At 43.1% G+C, this 18,787-nt stretch overlaps 1 protein-coding gene across 6 annotated transcripts; it reads left to right on the top strand.

The window, feature by feature from the left end:
- Positions 1–342: 342 nt before the first annotated feature.
- On the top strand, positions 343–17,123 carry LOC123805554 (zinc finger protein 883-like). 6 transcript variants are annotated; one of them, XM_045818202.1, is made up of 6 exons: positions 359–399; positions 866–908; positions 4,373–4,616; positions 7,443–7,498; positions 7,825–7,953; positions 9,187–12,990. In XM_045818202.1, the coding sequence occupies exon 6, from the start codon at positions 9,256–9,258 to the stop codon at positions 11,050–11,052; it is 1,797 nt and encodes a 598-aa protein (XP_045674158.1). In that variant the 5' UTR covers positions 359–399; positions 866–908; positions 4,373–4,616; positions 7,443–7,498; positions 7,825–7,953; positions 9,187–9,255; the 3' UTR covers positions 11,053–12,990. The 6 variants fall into 6 exon arrangements, 5 of the variants coding, with proteins under 5 accessions (XP_045674157.1, XP_045674158.1, XP_045674156.1 ...); XM_045818200.1 differs by having other exon boundaries at positions 366–634; XM_045818201.1 differs by lacking the exon at positions 866–908 and having other exon boundaries at positions 343–399.
- The last annotated feature ends 1,664 nt before the right edge of the window (positions 17,124–18,787 follow it).

The following is an 18,787-nucleotide window of genomic DNA, read 5'->3' on the forward strand; positions in this document are numbered from 1 at the left end:
TAAAGGGTGGCCTAGGGCTGAGGATCATGTCCTCACTCCTGTGACCGCTTGAGTGGACCCACGCTGAGGAACCTCCAGGGCAGGAGCCACCAGTGACTGCCCCTCAAAACGCCTCGCACCAGCTGAGCAGACCACAGCGCGTGACTTCGCCTTTAACCTGGCAGAATCAGGGAGCACCGCCCACCAGGACGTGACCCCACGACCACGCTTCAGTTCCGGGTCTTAACGTCACCCAAGTTCCCGCTGAGCGCCTAAATCGGTTTAGACTACCGGGTCTGCTTTAGCCTGTAACAAAAGGCGGGGCGGGGGGGGGGGTAGCCCCGCCCACGAGGACGGATCGGAGGAAGCTTCCGGTTGCCACCCTTCCCCTGCCAGGCAGGGGAGACGCACGCCGGCTAGGTGAGTGCTGGACCTGCCTGTCCGTTTCTCTGTCTTCGGGGTTGTATGCTTCTCACTCTGTCTGCGAGGTGGCTGTGGACGCCACGAAGTTTAGGGCTAGCCCCGTCCCTCGTGGGTCCAGGTCCGGGAGAGAGCCTAGGAATGCTTTCGACTGCTCCAGGCTCGCTCACCCCTTCTCCGGTTGCCACTCCTCCTCGCCGGACACAAAGGGAAATGCAAACCTGAAATGTGGCAGGTGAGACTGAGGGGTAAGGGGGTGGAGAAATAGAGAACAGAAGAAAAAAGTACTCTGAAGACTGAGAGAAGAGAGTCTCCGCTAGAGTGGAGTGGTGCCCTGGGTTAAATGCCACTGAGATGCCTTTGATACCGAATCTGACCGGAACCACTTGGGTTCTTGTATCCTGAAATAAAAGCATTTAGTTCAGGGACACTGATAATGAAAGTAAGCTCTATTTCATCTCTGCAGAGGGCGGAAACTCTGGCTGTCAGAACCAGCGAGTCTCACCAAGGTGAGAGAAAAAGGGTTTATAGGGTTGCAGGGGTTCTGCTGGTGTTGGGGTTTCTGTTAACCTGTAGGGTCTAAGGAAGAAAAAGGTTCTTTGTCTTTGTCACCCGGTGATTGGTTTCAGCGAAATTTTGCTCAGCAGGTGTTCTCTATTTTTCTTTCTGTATAGGACAGTTGAAAACAAGATGCCTACGTTTCATATCTTCCTCTCTTCACCCTAGGTTCTGTGGATAGAACTTAGGAGAGAGTTTATTATTATTACATATTTCTTTCTGGGCCCTAGGTTCTAGGAATAGAAATCATTATTTATTTGTATTTCTCCATTAGAACAGTGTTCTTTCATTCTGGCCAGGAAGGTGATCGATGTGGTCTTCTATCTCACCTTGAGGACTGCTAAGACCCAAAAGAGATTATGAGATTTGGCTAATAGCAGTCTGTAGGTGTCTCTGTCCCCCTCAGTGAAGCTCAGGAAGTTTAGATCTGGCACTGGAAATACACTTTATAGAAGAGAGGCATGTTTACTGTTCTCCCATTACCTGCTTTCAGAAAAAATGAATTAGGCCCTTAGAATTTCCAAAGGTAAGTAATTTTTCTCAAACTCAAACTCATGGCTTTTGTATGTTAGATGGGTTTAGATCCATTGCAGATATTCTTTTTGATGTTTAAATTGTTGTATTTTGAGATCTCTGCCTCCAGACTTCCCCATGCTAACCCATGCTAACTTATTAACTAGGTAATGAGTAAGGGTCAGAGACCACTTAGAAATCTGGTGATACAGAATGAAAACTAAACCAGTCAGTACCTTGGAGCCTCTTTAGGACTTTTGCGATAAGCATAAAGTACATACAACCTCCATATCTGAGAATGATGGAGTAGCTTCTATCACACTGGCCCTCCTATCAGTAGTAACTGTAAAAGCTAAATAATGTCCTTAAAGTAACTGAAGGTATTAGGGAAAAATCAAGTCAGACAGGACTTGAAGGAGAAAATTGCTGGAGAGAATGTGGGAGCATCTAGCCTAACCCCACATTTGCCTGTGCTTGTTCCCTCAGAACACTGGCTAAGTCTTAGAGTGAGGAATAGAGACCAAGCTGAAAAAGGGGGGCAGGGGCATGTGGTAACCCCACATTTGCCTGTACGGCAAATCTTGCAGCTAACTAAAATGGATAATTAAGGAGAAGTATTATGCCTCAAATTCAATTTGAGGCATAAACAAAAAAAGGTATCCTGATGCTGTTTAGATATCGAACTCTGAAGATTATGGAAGAAGACTTAGATGGAACTCGAGATTCCATGGCCTTGACATATGCAGGTGCAAGCTGAAACCATGAGAGTAGATAAAATGAGCACAACGGGGAGGAAAAAAAGCTTGTATCTACCACTTCTTTTCTTTACATCCATCCCATCCCATTTTGAAAACAGATTTGAGTCATCGGCAGATCATGTAGAATGAGAATAAAAATGGTCTGTAGGTGCTTGCCTAACAGACTTTAAACTTCGGGTGATGAAGAGGAACTTTAAGAGACAATATAACTCAGATTTTGGTTTCACTGAAGCAAAGGATACAGGGGGTTTAAAGAAGTTCAGACGGATAAAACAGTTGAATTCTGTGGAGAGTTCCAGTATGAGAGGAATTCTATTTTAATTTGGCAGTGTAAAGACCTCATAAGACTCTGCAAGAACAGTTCTTTCTGCGGCTAAGGTATAAGGCAGGTGACGCTGGGCTATGGAATAGGTAGGGAGAATATAGCTTCAGAAAGGTGGCTTATGAATGGGGAGGTTAGTTGAGATTTGGGATTGATGAAGCCCAACACATGCAAAAGGTGGTGATGTTCATTTTTAAAATAGATATGAAACTATCATCTTGAAGAGATTTATATGATGTAAGACACAGGTGGCAAACACAACGTCGACGGGCCATATCTGGCCCTCCACCTTGTTTTATCTGGCCCAGCACCTTGTTTCCACCTGGCAGCAGCGCTCCTTGCCCCTAGTTAAGGAGTAGTTACATTTATACAGTCCTAAAATACCTTTCACCCTTTGAAGGCAGCCACAAAACATTTGGCCCCTGGTGAAAATGAGTTTGACACCCCTGATATAAGAGATCAGGGATATTTGGTGTAGCAATGTTCTACGTGAGTTGAGATTATTTGAAGGGCAGTGTGGGATGCAGTGATCTTGAATAGCAGGGACACTCCATCCCTGAGCCAGGAGGAAAATCATAACAATTACTGTGGTTTACTGGGTTGGTTCTTTTAGCTGGTAAGACTTTTTAAGTACTTTCCCCTTTCACCCTGAAGGCAACATCATGAAATAGAATTATCCACTGAGAGACTGAGAATGAAGGCCTTTCCTAAAGTCATTACCACTTGAAATGCAGTCTATCTGATTAAAAAATCCTGAGCCTTTGGCCACTAGGTCTCACTGCCCCCATGGAGAATACAGGTGTTGGTAAATCTAAGTTGTAAAGGTGGGTAGGTAGTGGGAGGCTAAGAGAGAGCACACCTGATCCTCTCCAATTTTGATGGCATAGGTACAATGTTGACTAATGTTTGAATACAGGGCTTGATGAGAAAATAATCTCAGAAGGGAAGAGAAGAGTAATATGGTTGGAGAACATGCTAAGTGAGAAATAACTACAGAGTGGGAGGAAAGAGAAAAGAATATTATCAATGATGGTGAAGAAGTGGTGAGATGGAGGCAGAACACAAGTAATTGCTGGTTAATCTTTCATTCCTTCTCCAGTGTTTATTAAGAGCCTTACTGTGCCCCATACTGTTCTAAGTGTTGGGCATACAGTAGTGAATGAAATACACTGTGCCCTCGAGTTGTTGACAATCTAATTAACACAGTGTGGTAAGTATTATCATAGAGGTCAGCTTGGGGTACTGCTGAGAATGTATAAGGAGCAACCATCCTAATCTCGGGGGATCAGGTAGTCTTTTGGAGGGGGTAGTGTCTAACATGAGGTCTGAAATGTGAGTAGGGGTTCACTAAAGAAAGAAGAAGAAATGGAATAACAGCTTGTGGAAGTTTCAGACAAGAGGTGAAAAAGGGCCTATTACTAGGCCTGTTTGGTGATTTGGGGGGATGGAAACATGAAAGGGAGGTGATGGCAATGGGCTGGGTGAGTAAGCTGAGGGAAGGTCATCAGAGCCTACTAAACTTTGCTGAGGAGTTAGGACCTCATCCTGAAATATTAAATGATTTTGGGAAGTGAAGTGAAATGATTAGATGTGGGTTTTGGAATTCTAACTCTAGAATTCATTGGTGGGGTGAGAATGGTGTTCGGGGAGACCAGTCAGGAGGCTATTTTAGTAATGCAGGGGAGGTAAAGAAAGTGGCAGAGGGCACAGAGAGAAGAAGGAGGTCTCAGAGCTGATTCAGGGAGCCATTTCTCTGACTATAGAGAGGATGACTTCTCTATTAAATCGTTCTACTCTTTCCTCTGTTCCATCTGTACTCTAGCAACTAAAGCCAACCTCAGAAAGACAAGGCCAAGTGTCTTCACAAGCTGATGTTGCAGAACCTGGAGAAGCTGACAGAGGAAGAAAAAAATTCAGGTTTCTCCTGTAAGACCCTCATCTGTGTAGAGGTCCTCCCAGATCCCCTGGGGTGAAGTGGTGAAGGCCTGGGACAAGGCCCTCAGCCTCAGAGGAAGATGGCCCAGAGGAAACTGGAGAGCAAGTGAAGGGAAAGACCCTTCGGTTTGGTGAGTATGGGGAGAAGTTATTCGAGGGTGGGACAACTACCGTCTTCTGTTTCTCCTTTTCTTCCTGCCTTTTTAAAAGCACTGTTCTCACCCTAGAACACTCAGATCCTTTCTGTCCTTCCACCCTCATTGCCCATACCTTCACTTCCCCTTCAGTTTGCCCACTATCACTTTTCCTCCTGTTTCCGGTTAGACTGTATGTTCCCCCTGCCCCCCACCCCATACTTTCCATTTTTTTTATCTGACAGGGAAACTGCCCTGTTTCCACTCTGGGAGACAATGTAGTTCCTGAACAAACAGAAATCTGGCATATTTTCACATGTTCAGTAAGCTTACCTCAGAAGTAAGTGAAAGCAGGTGAACCCCAATACCCCAAAACCAGAATTCAGGGGCTATGTTCTGGGTCAGTGAGCCACCAGTATCCCACAGTGAAGCTAAGAGGGGCCAAGATGTGCAAGCTAACTTTAGAGACTGTGGTAGAGTTTTCACAAGAGCTGTGGAAAACCCCCTCCTCACCAGAGGTAGTACACTCCACAGAGCTCCAAGGTCCCCAACACTGCTTTCCTGGGAGCGCATGCCACATTTCACACGTGTGGCACATTTCGTAGGTGTCTCAGTCCTCTTGCCCAGTGTTTTCTGGGTCAGGTTTTAGTCTGTTGTGAAGCTTAACACATTTCGTACCACTCACGAAATGTTTTCTCGTGTTTTGCGCGCCATCTGTTAAGGACCGCTCACGAGTTTTTTAGTGTTTCGCGCGCCTCAATCCACAAGCAAAAATGAAGTATAAAAAGTTTCTGCTATCAGAAGAGTCTCACAAACAATGGGAAGACAAAGAAACAATTCCCAAATGAAAGGAAAGGAGGAAGCCTGAGAAAGAAGGCTAAATAAAATAGAGGCAACTCAACTATCAGATACTGAGTTCAAAGCAATGATTGTCAGGAAGCTCAATGAGCTTACAATGAGCTACCAGAAACTACATGGGAGCTACAGTGAGCTCACTGCAAACTATATCAACATGAAAAAGGAAATAGAAACTATCAACATGGGCCAAGAGAAAATGAAGAACAGTTTCTGCTGTCAGTAGCTAGAGACTGGATAATGATGACAATAATGAAGGCTCTCCAGAACCAGAGACAAATCTGTCCAGCTCTTCCCCTGGGGGTGCAAGGAGAGCACCTCGTAAAGATCCACCCAAAAAGGTGGTCAGGTGATATGAAGCATCATGAACCTATGTGTATTCCAGTGAGTGGAAAGAAAAAATTTTCTACAAGAGCCTGCAGAGTTTGTGCCACCCATGGAAAAAGGAGCGAATCTAGATACTTATGTAAATTTTGCTTGGTCCCTCTTCATAGAGGAAAATGTTTTATGCAGTACCATACATTAAAAAAGTACTAGGAACTTTAATTATTTAATTAGTTGTTTAATTGTTTTTTGTAAATAAAAAATGTTATAATTATTGAAAAACAACACCTAAAAGTGCATTATGATCTGTAGTCATGATGATTTAAATAATGTGCAGTTTGCCCAAAAACGTGCAATCCTGGCATATGTCTTAGAGATTTCTATGCGGTACGCAATGTGTTAATTAATAAGGTTGAAATGTGCCTTTGGCTGAGAGAGGCCACTTCTCCCTAGGTGATATGAATCCAGATGTGACTGAAGTGGCTCTTTATGGTCATTGAATGTCAGGGAGCCCCATGGTAAGGTGTCAAGGAGACAGGACAGAGTGGAGACATCTAAGGACACCAGTGAGCAATCTGAAGGGTTGGGAGACACACACAGAAACAGGAGGCAGATGGCTTTCCCAAGATCCTAAAAGCAAGTTGACAAGCTTTTTTCTAGGTCAGACCACAAAATCTAATATCCTCTAATGTCTTCCTGTTGCCATCTCCCCTGTGTTTTTCACAGGACGCGTCAACTTGTCTCCTCTTGAGCGAATTAGAGAACTGTGTTCATTATGGGAGTTTTCATGCTGGGGTGATGTCGTCTGGTCATTCCCAGAACCTTCAGCTCTTTTTAGAAGATTCCTAGGCCCCTAGTGAACAAACCCTACTGCCCTGTGTTAGTGATGCTATGAAGCCCCTGAACCAGGGAAGACAGAGCCCAGGACAGAAAGGGGAAAGAGCAGAGGGCGGGGAGGAGTCAGGTTCATACTGTCCAGTCAGGGATTCCTTTTCTACCAGAGTAAGGACTCAGAAACCTGGGGTGGAGTGAGGGTGTGGGAAAGGAGGGGATTTTTGTCCCCAAGAGCCCGTGCCATCCATCATTATCATTATCATTATCATTCTATGAGCCCCTTCACACTTTCTGAGCCTTTATACCTCCTTAAAGACCTGAATTTTCTCCCCATACTGCCTAATGTCCTAAAAATGAACACCTTATCAGAACACAAGGGCATAAAGAATGGTTCCTTTTTTTATTATTTTTTATTTTTATTTAGAGAGAGAGGAAGGGGGAGAGAGAGAGAGAGAGAGAGAAACAACAATTGGTGGCCTCTCACATGCATACCCGCAACGGGAACCAGGCCCACAACCCAAGCCTGTGCCCTGACTGGGAATTGAACCAGCAACCTTTTGCTTTGCAGGATGATGCCCAACCAGCTGAGCCTTGCTGGCCGGGGTGAGGAGTGGTTTCTGGTGTCTCTTCCTTTGGGGGCCCCATTGGATATACCATTGGGTATAGTGGTGTACCAATCCATTATTTTTTTTTTTTCCAAATTAAATTTCCAGTTTTGTTTTCCATATCAAGTACTATCATTTTGTGCAGAGAATAAATCTAAATTTACAAGGAGTATTCAGATTAAGTTTTTTCTCTGCTTCCTCTCAGCTTCCTGAGCTCCAGCTGTTCATTTTCCCTAGGAAGATTCATGAGACACTTCTCAGGTAAATTCTAGTTCATAATTCATATCATAGCCTCAGTAAAAGGACCAGGCCTGAGTAGAGGAATAAGTAACCGTAACCTCTCTTTGTTACTTTAAATGCTATCTCCCACCTACCTGTCTGATGGGTGTACTCCCTCCTGAGAAAATAACATCTTGGGCATGATGAAGCCTAGGTTTCCCCTGCCTGAAGCTGGGTTCCCCATAGTTGGGCTCTTGTCATCATTCTCAGATTTCTATGATGTCACAGCCTAGTTTAATGGAAATTACCATCTCCTGGGAGCCTGGAGAGCTGAGTTATTGCCTAAACCCTACTTTTTCCCCCTGCAGTTTGTCCAGTCACTTTCTCTCCCTGGACTTCACAGTGTTGTACTCTGCAGCTGGAATGACAATTGTCCCCCGTTGCCCAGGACTGAAAGGTTTCCCAGGAGGCAGACTTGAGTGCCTAAACGATCCCAGGTAAACTGGATGAGTTGGTCACCCTCTTAGAGTTGAAGTCAGTAGTCTCTGAACTAGTGCATGTATAAAGTTCTTTCCCTTCCTTCCCATTTAGGAAATTCTGAGCTGTTGACAATAAATGTAGTAGAGTATATGAGAAAATAACTTATTAATAAGTGATTGCTTCACATGTGACTCTCTAGAAACAGGAACTATCTAGAGCAAGAATTTTCTTAGACCCATATCTTGCCAGATATGACAGGATTTCATGTAGTCAGACAGTAAACAGTGCTGTACTTTAAAGCCAGTATTTCTAATGCCATGGTTCCATGTGTTTCTCTTCACTTATCTCGGAGCCTAGGGGAGGTTTTGTTAAAGTGTGCCAGTGCTGTGACAGCTGACTGATGTGGCACCAAGAGCTAAAGGAAATGGGAACATGGGTCTCCATAGGCCTTCCTGATGTCTGCCAGGCTTGTAGGAAAGGCCTTCAGGGCAGGTGTGGCTTAACTTTACTATCAGCTCTGATCACTGTTTAATTCCTTATTATCTCAAATTTTTCTTTCTTAGCTAACCTTGAATGTGCTTAATTTTAATTTTTATTGATAGTTTTTCCTTATAATCAGTACTTTTTTATGTATTTATTTTTTTAGATATATTTCTTTTTAGAGAGGGGAAAGGAGGGAGTAAGAGAGGGACAAAAACAACAATGTGTGGTTGCCTCTTGTGCGCCCCCCATTGGGGACCTGGCCTGCAACCCAGACATGTGCTCTGACTGGGAATCCAACCAACGACCCTTTGATTTGCAGGCTGGCACTCAATCCACTGAGCCACACCAGGCAAAGCTAGTCAGTCCTTTTTTAATGTTACAAATGTCTTTGTTGTTATTACTGCTTATCTTCCATTTTTTAATAATTTTATCCTCAAAAAACATGTTGCCCTCAGTTATTTTAATTACCTCCATGAGAAGGTCCATCTTCTCCTTACAGCTTTTCATCTGAAATTAGATACTTCAGTCCTGTATTTCTGTGGCCGAACACACAAGTTTGTTTATTTCATCCAAATTACTTCAAAACCCTGGCAACAAGTGTACTTTAGGATATGGATGAGCTGAACTTTCTTAAAGCTACGTTTGTTCATGAGAATTCTTTGAGGTTCTTACAGAAAGCTTTGCAGTGCAGTTGTTTATCCTTTTTAAAATCAACAGTTGTTTATCCTTTCTAAAGTCAACAGTTGACTCCTGGTGTTCTCTGGCAGGCATTTTCTCTTCTCTCAGTATCACCTAACTGGTTCGGAGCATCCTGCGTGCTGGGTTGTGCCGGAACAATGAGAAGGCGCAAGAGTCCTGGTACCCGGCTGAACAGACGTAGATCTGAGGCTCGGCAACATGACAGCATCACCCAGATGACCTGTGCCAGGGCCAGGACAGGGACCAGCGTCGGGGCCACCTCCTCGCTTGCCACTCCTGCCCCTCTATGCCCACAGAATGTAATGGCAGTGGCCACACTTGGGCCCTCGGCTAAGATTAATGTGACCTTTGAGGATGTTGCCGTGTTCTTCTCCAGAATGGAATGGCGCCTCCTTAATGAGGCTCAGAAACACCTGTACCTCGAAGTAATGCGGGAGAATTTTGCACTTATATCCTCTTCAGGTTGCTGCTGTGGAGCAGAGAATGTGGAGGCACCCATTGAAGAGAATGTTTCTGTAAGAGCGTCTCAGGCAGAGAATCCTCATGTAGCTTTGTCTTCCCAGAAAAGCCACCCCTGTGAGCGTTGTGCGCCAGTCTTGAAAGACATTTTCCAAGTGGTTGAGGAGCAGGGGGCACAGCACAGCCAGAAACTGTTGAGGTGTGGTGCATGTGCAAAACAGTTTTATTTCAGTGCCAAGTGTCACCAGTACATGAGAGAGAAGCCTTTCCTAAGAGGTGTTGACAGGGTCTCACTTGCAAAGGGCTGCCATTTCACTGTGTCCCAGGAGCTTTTTACCTGTGGGGAGGCTGGACAGGACATCCTTTCCAGCTCAGGTCATATCCAAGAAAAGGCTACGCACACCAGGGACAGGCCAAATGAAATGTTGATGTCTGGAGTGACTTTTCAAAGGAAAAACAATGATTACACCAGGAAAGAATGTAAGAAAGCCATTGGCTGCAACCATGCACTTGCTCCAGATCAAGCTGTCCTTGCTGAAAGACAGTGTTTTGTGTGCCATGAATGTGAAAAATGTTTCACAAGACTCTCTGGCCTTCGTTATCATCAGAAAGTTCACACAGGGGAAAAGCCATATAAGTGCAATGAATGTGGGAAATGCTTCAAAGATCGCTGTGGCCTTATTCAACACTGTCGAGTTCATTCTGGAGAAAAACCTTACAAGTGTGGTGAATGTGGGAAATCCTTTAGCCAAAGTACCAGCCTCATTCAACACCAGAGAGTTCACACTGGAGAAAAGCCATATAAGTGCAGTGAATGTGGAAAATACTTTACCAGAATTTCTAGCCTTTATTGTCATCAGAGAGTTCACACTGGAGAAAGGCCGTATGAGTGCAGTGAATGTGGGAAATCTTTTATCAGGAACCATCATTTGCGTTGTCATCAGAGAATTCACACTAGAGAAAGGCCTTATGAGTGCAGTGAATGTGGGAAAGCTTTTATCAGGAACTCTGACCTTCGTTGTCATCAGAGATTTCACACTGGAGAAAGGCCTTATGAGTGCAGTGAGTGCGGGAAATCTTTTATCAGTAGCTCTGGCCTCCGTTATCATCAGAGATTTCACACTGGAGAAAAGCCTTATGATTGCAATGTCTGTGGGAAATCTTTCACTTGTAGCAGTGGCCTCCGTTATCATCAGAGATTTCACACAGGAGAAAGGCCTTATAAGTGCACCGAATGTGGGAAAGCTTTTGTCAGGAACATTCACTTGCGTTGTCATCAGAGGGTTCACACTAGAGAAAGGCCTTATGAGTGCAATGACTGTGGGAAATCTTTCATCAGCAACTCTGAACTTCGTTGTCATGAGAGATTTCACACTGGAGAAAGGCCTTATGAGTGCAGTGAATGTGGAAAATCTTTTAGCCAAAATTCTAACCTCTCTAAGCACATGAAAGTTCACATGGGAAGAAGTTCTTAGATGTGTGGGAAATGTACAGATTTTTTGTTCAGTTTCAGTGTTAACACTGGAGGAAACTCTGAGGCCCCGTTTTTCTGAATGTAATCTCATACATTGAACTGTCAACAGTGGGAGGTTTTCCATAAGTTTTGGTTAATGTGGGAAGTATGTGTGCCTGGGTTATACTTTCTAACCTGCCCAGGGCTCTTGCCAAATTTATGTCACTACAAGTTTATGTGGCTGAAGCGATTTCAGCTGTACCACCTGCTAGGTCTCCTGGCAGCTGTACCACCTGGCAGGTCTCCATAGTTTGCATCAGGCACCATCCTAATGTGCTCAAGAAAGCTGACTTTGTTCCCTGATTTGTTGGAGGAAGTTAGGAGTAGCCTGAGCCCTATGAGATCTGCAGTTCCTTCACTCTGAGTAGTTGGGGCATGGGCCAGACCCAGTGTTGACCCCCAGAGAACATATTTTATTATCCAAGTTCAGCTGATGGCTTGCAGAAGGACTGCCTTTTCAGGGGCATGGTTTTCCTCGATACCTGTGATGAATAATATTTCCAGTGTCAAAGTTACCAATGCAATAACTGCCAGATCCATGTCCCTTTGGTTTGTAAAATAATGAAGGCCTTTTTGTTTAAGTCCTCTTTAATCTTGGTAAAATGTTTTATTTACTGTGTGGGGTAGGTTATAAGCAGACTTGGGCTCTACAGCAGGAAGAGGTAAAGAACTTTTATGAGGGTCTCGAACTCCTCTACCCTCGAGGGGCCATTATGGTGCCAAGATTAGCTCACCAGTTTTTGCCAAATTTACATTGCTGCCCACATGTTCCTAGAAAAGACTGCCGGGCTCTCTGGTAATCATGTGAAGCCTAGATGCTATGAGTTTTAGGAGACTCAGATAACTTTCAAGAGGGGGTCAATGTGACAACCTCAAGTGCTTCTGACAGCAGATGAATTTTTCTTTTGTTCACAGGGTACTTTTGAAGGTCTTGCAAAGGGCTGTATGTCCTATCTGAAATTCCATAGGTGATGGTCACTTGGTTGTAGGACCATAGGGGTTAGGGGAAACCATGATTGCTACAGAATAACGAGGATTGGAGAAGACTGCAGCTAGCTAGGTGTAATGTACCTCTTCTAAACATGCATCCAGAATTATTTCTGTGAAAAGACTGCAGGATCATTGTGTACACAGATCTGAGGATCTCCAGTCATGTTTATTTTCTGTGGCCAAAGTCATTGTTACTGAAAATAAAAATCAAAAGGTTTTGTGGACTGTGTACCCTCTCAGGTGTTCACTTGAAAACCATCTGTGCCCAGGCAGGAAATCAAAGATAAAGAAAATTGGTATCTGTGGTCCAAGGATGTGGCTTTTGTGATCCAGCCAGTGTTGCTGTTGATTTGGGTGAAAGTCCTTCATTGTTTGGTATATTTGATGTCACTGAGGCAAGGCTGATCCACAGTGGGTTGCCAAACCTATTTGCCAAAGAGTGTTGGCATGTTTTTGTTTTATGTTGAGCCATTTTTCAAAAGTTTTCATTAGTAAACGTATTTCAAGTATAGTATTGATGAATTTTGGCATATTAAACTGAAACCATCACTACAGTCAATACTGACTATATTTGTCACTGTCTTTTTACTTTACATCCTTTTCTAATCTCTCCCTGTCCTTTCTAGCTCTCCAAGTAACTATTGATTTACTTTTCATTTTAATAGATAACTTGGCATTTCCTAGAATTTATGTGATGTGAATAAATGTATTTTTTCTGCTTTCATTTATGTTGCACAAATACTTGGAGATTAATTAATGATATACTTGTAGTTCATCTTTTTTTCACTGAGAATTATTCCTAGCTTTTAATTACATTGCATTTGTTTATCCATTCATTTGTGCATGGACATTGCATTATTTCTAAATTTTGATTATTGAAAATAAAGCTGGGACAAACATTTGTATATAATTCTCTATGTGGATGTATGTTTCATTTACCTTTGTCAAATAACTCGTAATACAGTTTCCAAGTCGGAGGGTAGGTGAATGTTTAACATAAAGAAATTAGGGAAAGAGTCTTCCAGCCAAGGTGGTGGTGTAGGCAGACAAGGCTCGCCTCTTTGCACAACCACAACAAAATTACAACTAAAATACAGGACAACCATCACTCAGAACCAACAGAAATTGAATTGAATACAAGTCTGACAACTAAAGAATTAAAGAAACCACATCCATCCAGGCTGTAGGAGGGGTGCAGATGCAAAACGGGATGATCCCACATCCACATGTGGTAGATAAAAATTCAGGAGGGACACCTTGGGAGCAAGGGGCCCCAGCCCCATACCAGGATCCCCAGCCCCGGGTTCCAGTGCCAGGAAGATAAAGATAAGTCCCCAAAACTTCCAGCTGCAAAATCCAGCAGGGATTGAGTTGATGAAAGAAACTTCTGGAGCCCCAAGAAGTTCTTCTTAAAGAACCCACACAGAACTCACATATTCAGACTCACTCCCTCTGAACTTTGAGAATGGGATGGTGGTTTGAGGGGCACCAGTGGTGTTCAGGGGGACAGAGGTGTCTGGCATCAAGGTGAGCAGAGGCCATTGTCCCTTTTCTAGGCCCTCCCCCACACAGAGCTGGCAGACTCATACCATTTCTTTCTAAGAGTCAGCTTGGCTAACACTGACCCCCCTTGGGGATCCCCAGAGACCACCCCACCCAATTTACAGACCAACCTAAACTTCTTTTCCATATGGATGATCTTGGTTCATGCTTCACAACTTCCTAAGTCCTCTCAACAAACAATAGCTGGCTTCATTGAGCCCCGGGACAGGAACTAGCAGCCTAGACTCACAGCTTGACTTCTGTAGACCTCCAAGCCCAGCATAAGTAGCAGCCATCTCAGATTGCTTTATAACTCAGGCAAGGTGGCCCCAGACAATACCGGTCAGGGCTGACCTTGGCCTGCACCACCCAGAAAACCGCAGGGTCCAGCACACCCAGTGGACGGACCGCTACAGACATGTGGGAGCACCACCACCCTGCCCCTGCGCAACTCATCCTCCACAGAGGGTGGAGGTTGGTAGTAAGTGGTCACAGCCAATCCTTGCAGCTGACTGGCCTGGGTAAGTCCCTCCCAGTGATCTGCCAACAGCAACCAAGGCTCAACTACAAGAAGTGGGTGTACTCAGCCCAAACGAAGGGTGCACCTCGAGTATCCAGCTTGGGTGATAGGGGAGGCTGTGCCACTAGGCCCTACAGGACACCTACTACATTAAGCCACACTACCAAGACATGGAGTCAAAGCTGTCTACCTAATACATAGAAACAAACCCAGGGAGGCTGCCAAAACAAGGAGACAGAGAAACATGGCACAAATGAAAGAACAGATAAAAACTCCAGAAAAAGCTAAATTAAATAGAGATAAGCAATCTATCAGATGCAGAGTTCAAAACACTGGTTACAAGGATGCTAAAAGAACTTAGGACTTGAGCAGTGTTAAAAAGATCCAGTCAGGAATGAGGGATACACTAATTGAAAAAAAAAAAACAATTTACAGGGGAGCAGTAGAGTGGATGAAGCCGAGGATCAAATCAATGATTTGGAATATGAGGAAGCAAAAGTCAACCACTCAGAACAAGAAGAAAAGAGAATCCAAATAAACAAGGATAGTGTAAGCCTGTGGGACAACTTTAAGCAATCCAACATTCACCTTTAGGAGTGCCAGAAAGAGAAGAAAAAGCAAGAAATTGGAAATCTATTTGAAAAAATAATGAAAGAAAACATCCCTAATTTGGTGAAGGAAATAGACATGTAAGTCCAGGAAGCACAAAGAGTCCCAAAAGAGATGGACATAAAGAAGCCCACCCCAAGACACAACATAATTAAAATGCCAAAGGTTAATGATAAAGACATGGGAGGGTGGGTGTGGGAGAATGGGTGAGAGATGAAGGGATTAAGAAGTACAGAGAAGTGGTTACAGAATAGCCGTGGGGATGTAAAGTACAGTGTAGGAAAGGGAGAAACCAAAGAACCTATACACAGGACCGATGGGCATGAACAAGGGTGCAAGGACTGTCTGAGGGAGTGTGGGATGCTGGGTGGAGAAGGGCAAAGGGGGAAAAAATCAGGACAACTGAAATAGCATAATCAATAAAATATAATTTAAAATTTTTAATTTGATTTTAAAAAAAGAAATTAGGAAGTTGTGACTTAAACCAATTGTACCTTTTTGCATTCTTCCAGCAGTGTATGAGGGATTCAACTCTTCCACATTCTAGGGAATATTTGGTTTGATCAATTTTTTTAAGATTTTTTTATTAGAGTGGAAGGAAAGGAAAAGATAGAATCATCAATGTGTGAGAGAAACATGGATGGTTTCCTCTAGCACGCCCCCATCTGGGTCCTGGCCCACAACCCAGGCATGTGCACTGACTGGGAATCGAACTGGTAACCTTTCAGTTTGCAAGCTGGTGCTCAACCCACTGAGCCACACCAGCCAGGGCTTTTTTTTTTTTTTCACTCATTCTTTATTTAAACTTTTTTTTATAACTTTGTCAAGCTGTCTCACTGTTGTTGGATTGCATTTTTCTAAGGATTAATGGTGAGCCTTTTCTCAGATGTGTGTTTGCTATTTCTCTGTCATAAAATGTCTGCACATTCTGCCAAATTTTCTGTGAATTTTGGCAATTTTCTTTAACAAAAGGATAGTGAAACAACAAATATGCATGTTGGAATTTCACTCTTTTTTTTTCTTTTTGGAATAAATGCTTTTTGTAGTGAGAAAAAAAAATAATGTCAACAGTTGATTTAAGATAAAGGTCTTCTTTCATTCTTTTAGATGTGAACATCCAGTTTTTTTTCCAGTTGTGCGTCATTGGTTTCTTTGTCAGAGATGAGTTGGCAATACATGCATAGGGCTAAAGGACTACTTGGAAACAGGCCATTCTTTGGAGCACCACAGGGTGGCTGCAAAGGTTATCAAGATGAGGCACTAAGGGGGAGGGGGAAATGAGCCAGCTTGGAACTGATCTTCAACAGCCTGCAATGGAAGCACTGCATTGTGGAAAGAGCCCCAAGTTGAAATTTGTACCATCTAGATGATCTTCCAAAGAATAGGAGCTCCTTTCACCACGAGATGGATACAGTTTTTACTGAGTCTTTAAATATAGTAAGACAATGGCTTACACAGTTCTTATTTAATTCTCTCAACATTGCAATGATGTATTAATTCTCTTATCCCCATTTTACAGGACAGGAAGCTGAGGGTTAGCAGGATGAGCTAAACCATCCCAGATAGTGCTGCTCAGAGCTTCTGGGTGAATGGCACTTTTTTCCTTAGCTCTGCTGCCTCCACGTCAGCTGCCACCCTGCTCTGTGTCTCTGTTTCTGTCCCTCTGTCTCTTTACTGTGTAAATTGTGACCTTGTCCATTTCTGACAGGATACCCTCTCAGCTTCATTTTCTAGTTAAGTTTCCCGATTCTCTGGAATGATTTCCCATTCTTCATTGTGTATGATGATAGATAATAGCAAGTCCCTCTTTTCTCCTGCAGCCACTTTTCATTGCACTGTCCCCAGTGACATCAACACAGGAGCCCCTCCATCTCCTTGGCCCGTGGACCTCTGTGTGAGCTGTGGGGCAGCAGGAAGAGGACAAAAACAAGCCCCATCTTCTCACAGATGGGCCCCTCTGCAGGACAGAGACCCATCTCTCCAGAAAGCGGCATCCTAGAGAAGGAAAGTTCACCTTCACTAGTAATTCTATAATTTCTAATAAAACAGAAATGTGACACCACTGTCTCTTGTTGGATCACCTGATCCAGCAAAGATGAAAAGGCTTGCTAATTCCCACTGCTGGCATGAGTGTGTGCAAGTGACACATGGGCATTCTCTTCTTGGTATTAGAAACTAATAAAACCTCACTGGCTGACAGTTCAGCATTACAGATTTTTAAAAACCTTAAACGCATATGCTCACATTTCACCCATCAGTCCAAATCCACCATATTCTCAAGAGATGACCAAATTATAAAATGTACATTAGAAGATGATTATACCATTGTTCATAATAGAAAAATTGGGAGTAGCACATAAATACAAAAATATTTTCAAAAGCAAATAAATCAGTCTTGGTATATTCATCTAATGGACTGTTTGCATGCATTAGCGATACAGTTGACCCTTGAACAACATAGGTGTTAGAGGCACCAACCCTCCCACATAGTTGAAAATTTGAGTATCACTTTTGACTCCCCTAAAGCTTAACTACAATCATCCCTTGGTATGCACAGAGGATTGCTTCCAGGGTCCCCCAGGGGACAAAGTCCCTTACATAAAACGGCGTAGAACACAGCATACAGCCAGCCCTCCACATCTGCAGATTCCAACCACAGACAGAAAATACTGTTTTTGTTCCTCGGTTGGTCCACAAATGCAAAACCTGGGGGTAAAGCACCGACTGTGTACTTACTGAAAGGAATCCACAGACAAATGGACCCACACAGTTCAAACCCAAGTTTCTGTGAGAAGCTTAAAGGTAAATTCAAGTCTAGTAGCATGGCCTGCTAGGCAATTTTCACCTTTTCTTTTCAGTTATGAACCATCCACAAACAGTCAAACAAGGGAAACCCAAAGGAGTATCTAAAAGATGTGCAAGGAGCGTGGATAATTTTATAACAAGTAAAGCAACTGTGGGGTTCTCCGTCAGTAGGTAGTAGGAAGGCGGCTACTGAGTGCCACAGCAATGGTCAGTGCTGTGTGAGGGCGAAGGCAACAGTGTATCAGAGGAAGTGTCGCAAAACCAGATTTTACTAGGCAACTACTGAAAAATAGCAAGAATTTCCTATAGAATTCTTACTACTGATCTATAAAACTCCATCCAGCACGGGGAACCATGAAGTTCAGTGGAGACTTTAGAACTGAGACAGCTGAAGCTTCCCCCATCTTGGCTGCTGCCGCCATAGTTCGTGAGCAGGTGGATGTGCCTCGTTACCGGTGCTGAGGGTCTAACGGCCTCTGATCCGTGCCATGCTGAGCCACATTGGAGCCTGTGCCCTTATGTACATGTTTCTATATATTCATTAAGTGGGTTGGTTGGTTTCCAGAACATTAAAAAAATGGAAAAGTATTTTTTCCATTTTAAAAAGGATTTTTAAAAATTGAAAAGTAGGTTATTAAAACTCACATTATTTTAAGCTCAAATATTCTATTCATACCAAAAAGAGCTTATTATAATTTAATGTTCCTGGGTTTAGTAAAAGCAAACTCATCCAAAAGCAATAAAAGACATACATTTATATGAAAATAGAATTATTATAAGAAAACAAGAAAAGTCAAATAAATGACAGAGAAACAATTTACAGCATGTAATGTAGGTAAATGTGATACATCTCTAATATATAACAACTTTTAAAAATTGAGGGAGAAAAGTTGCAAAAACCTGATAGAAGAGCAGCCAAAGACATGAACAGATGATTCACCAAAAAAGAATAAAAAATAGCCCTTACATGCATGAAAAAATATTCAACCTCATAATAGTAAAAATGCACATTAAAATAACACTAAGATACTATTTCTCACCTATCAGACTAGCAAAAATTAAAAAGTACACCAACACATTCTGTTGGCAAGCCTGAGGGAAGACAAGTGCTCTTATACATTGCTGGTCAGAATGCAATGCAAATTGTACAATGCTAATCAGAAACAATTGGGCAATATATAACAAAATCACACAGGTTTTTCCCACTTATTGCAGTTTACCCTGGTCACAC

This window comes from Phyllostomus hastatus, unplaced genomic scaffold (genome assembly GCF_019186645.2).
Source record: "Phyllostomus hastatus isolate PE091 unplaced genomic scaffold, TTU_PhHast_1.1 phas_scaffold_317, whole genome shotgun sequence".
NCBI classification, from domain to species: Eukaryota; Metazoa; Chordata; class Mammalia; order Chiroptera; family Phyllostomidae; genus Phyllostomus; species Phyllostomus hastatus.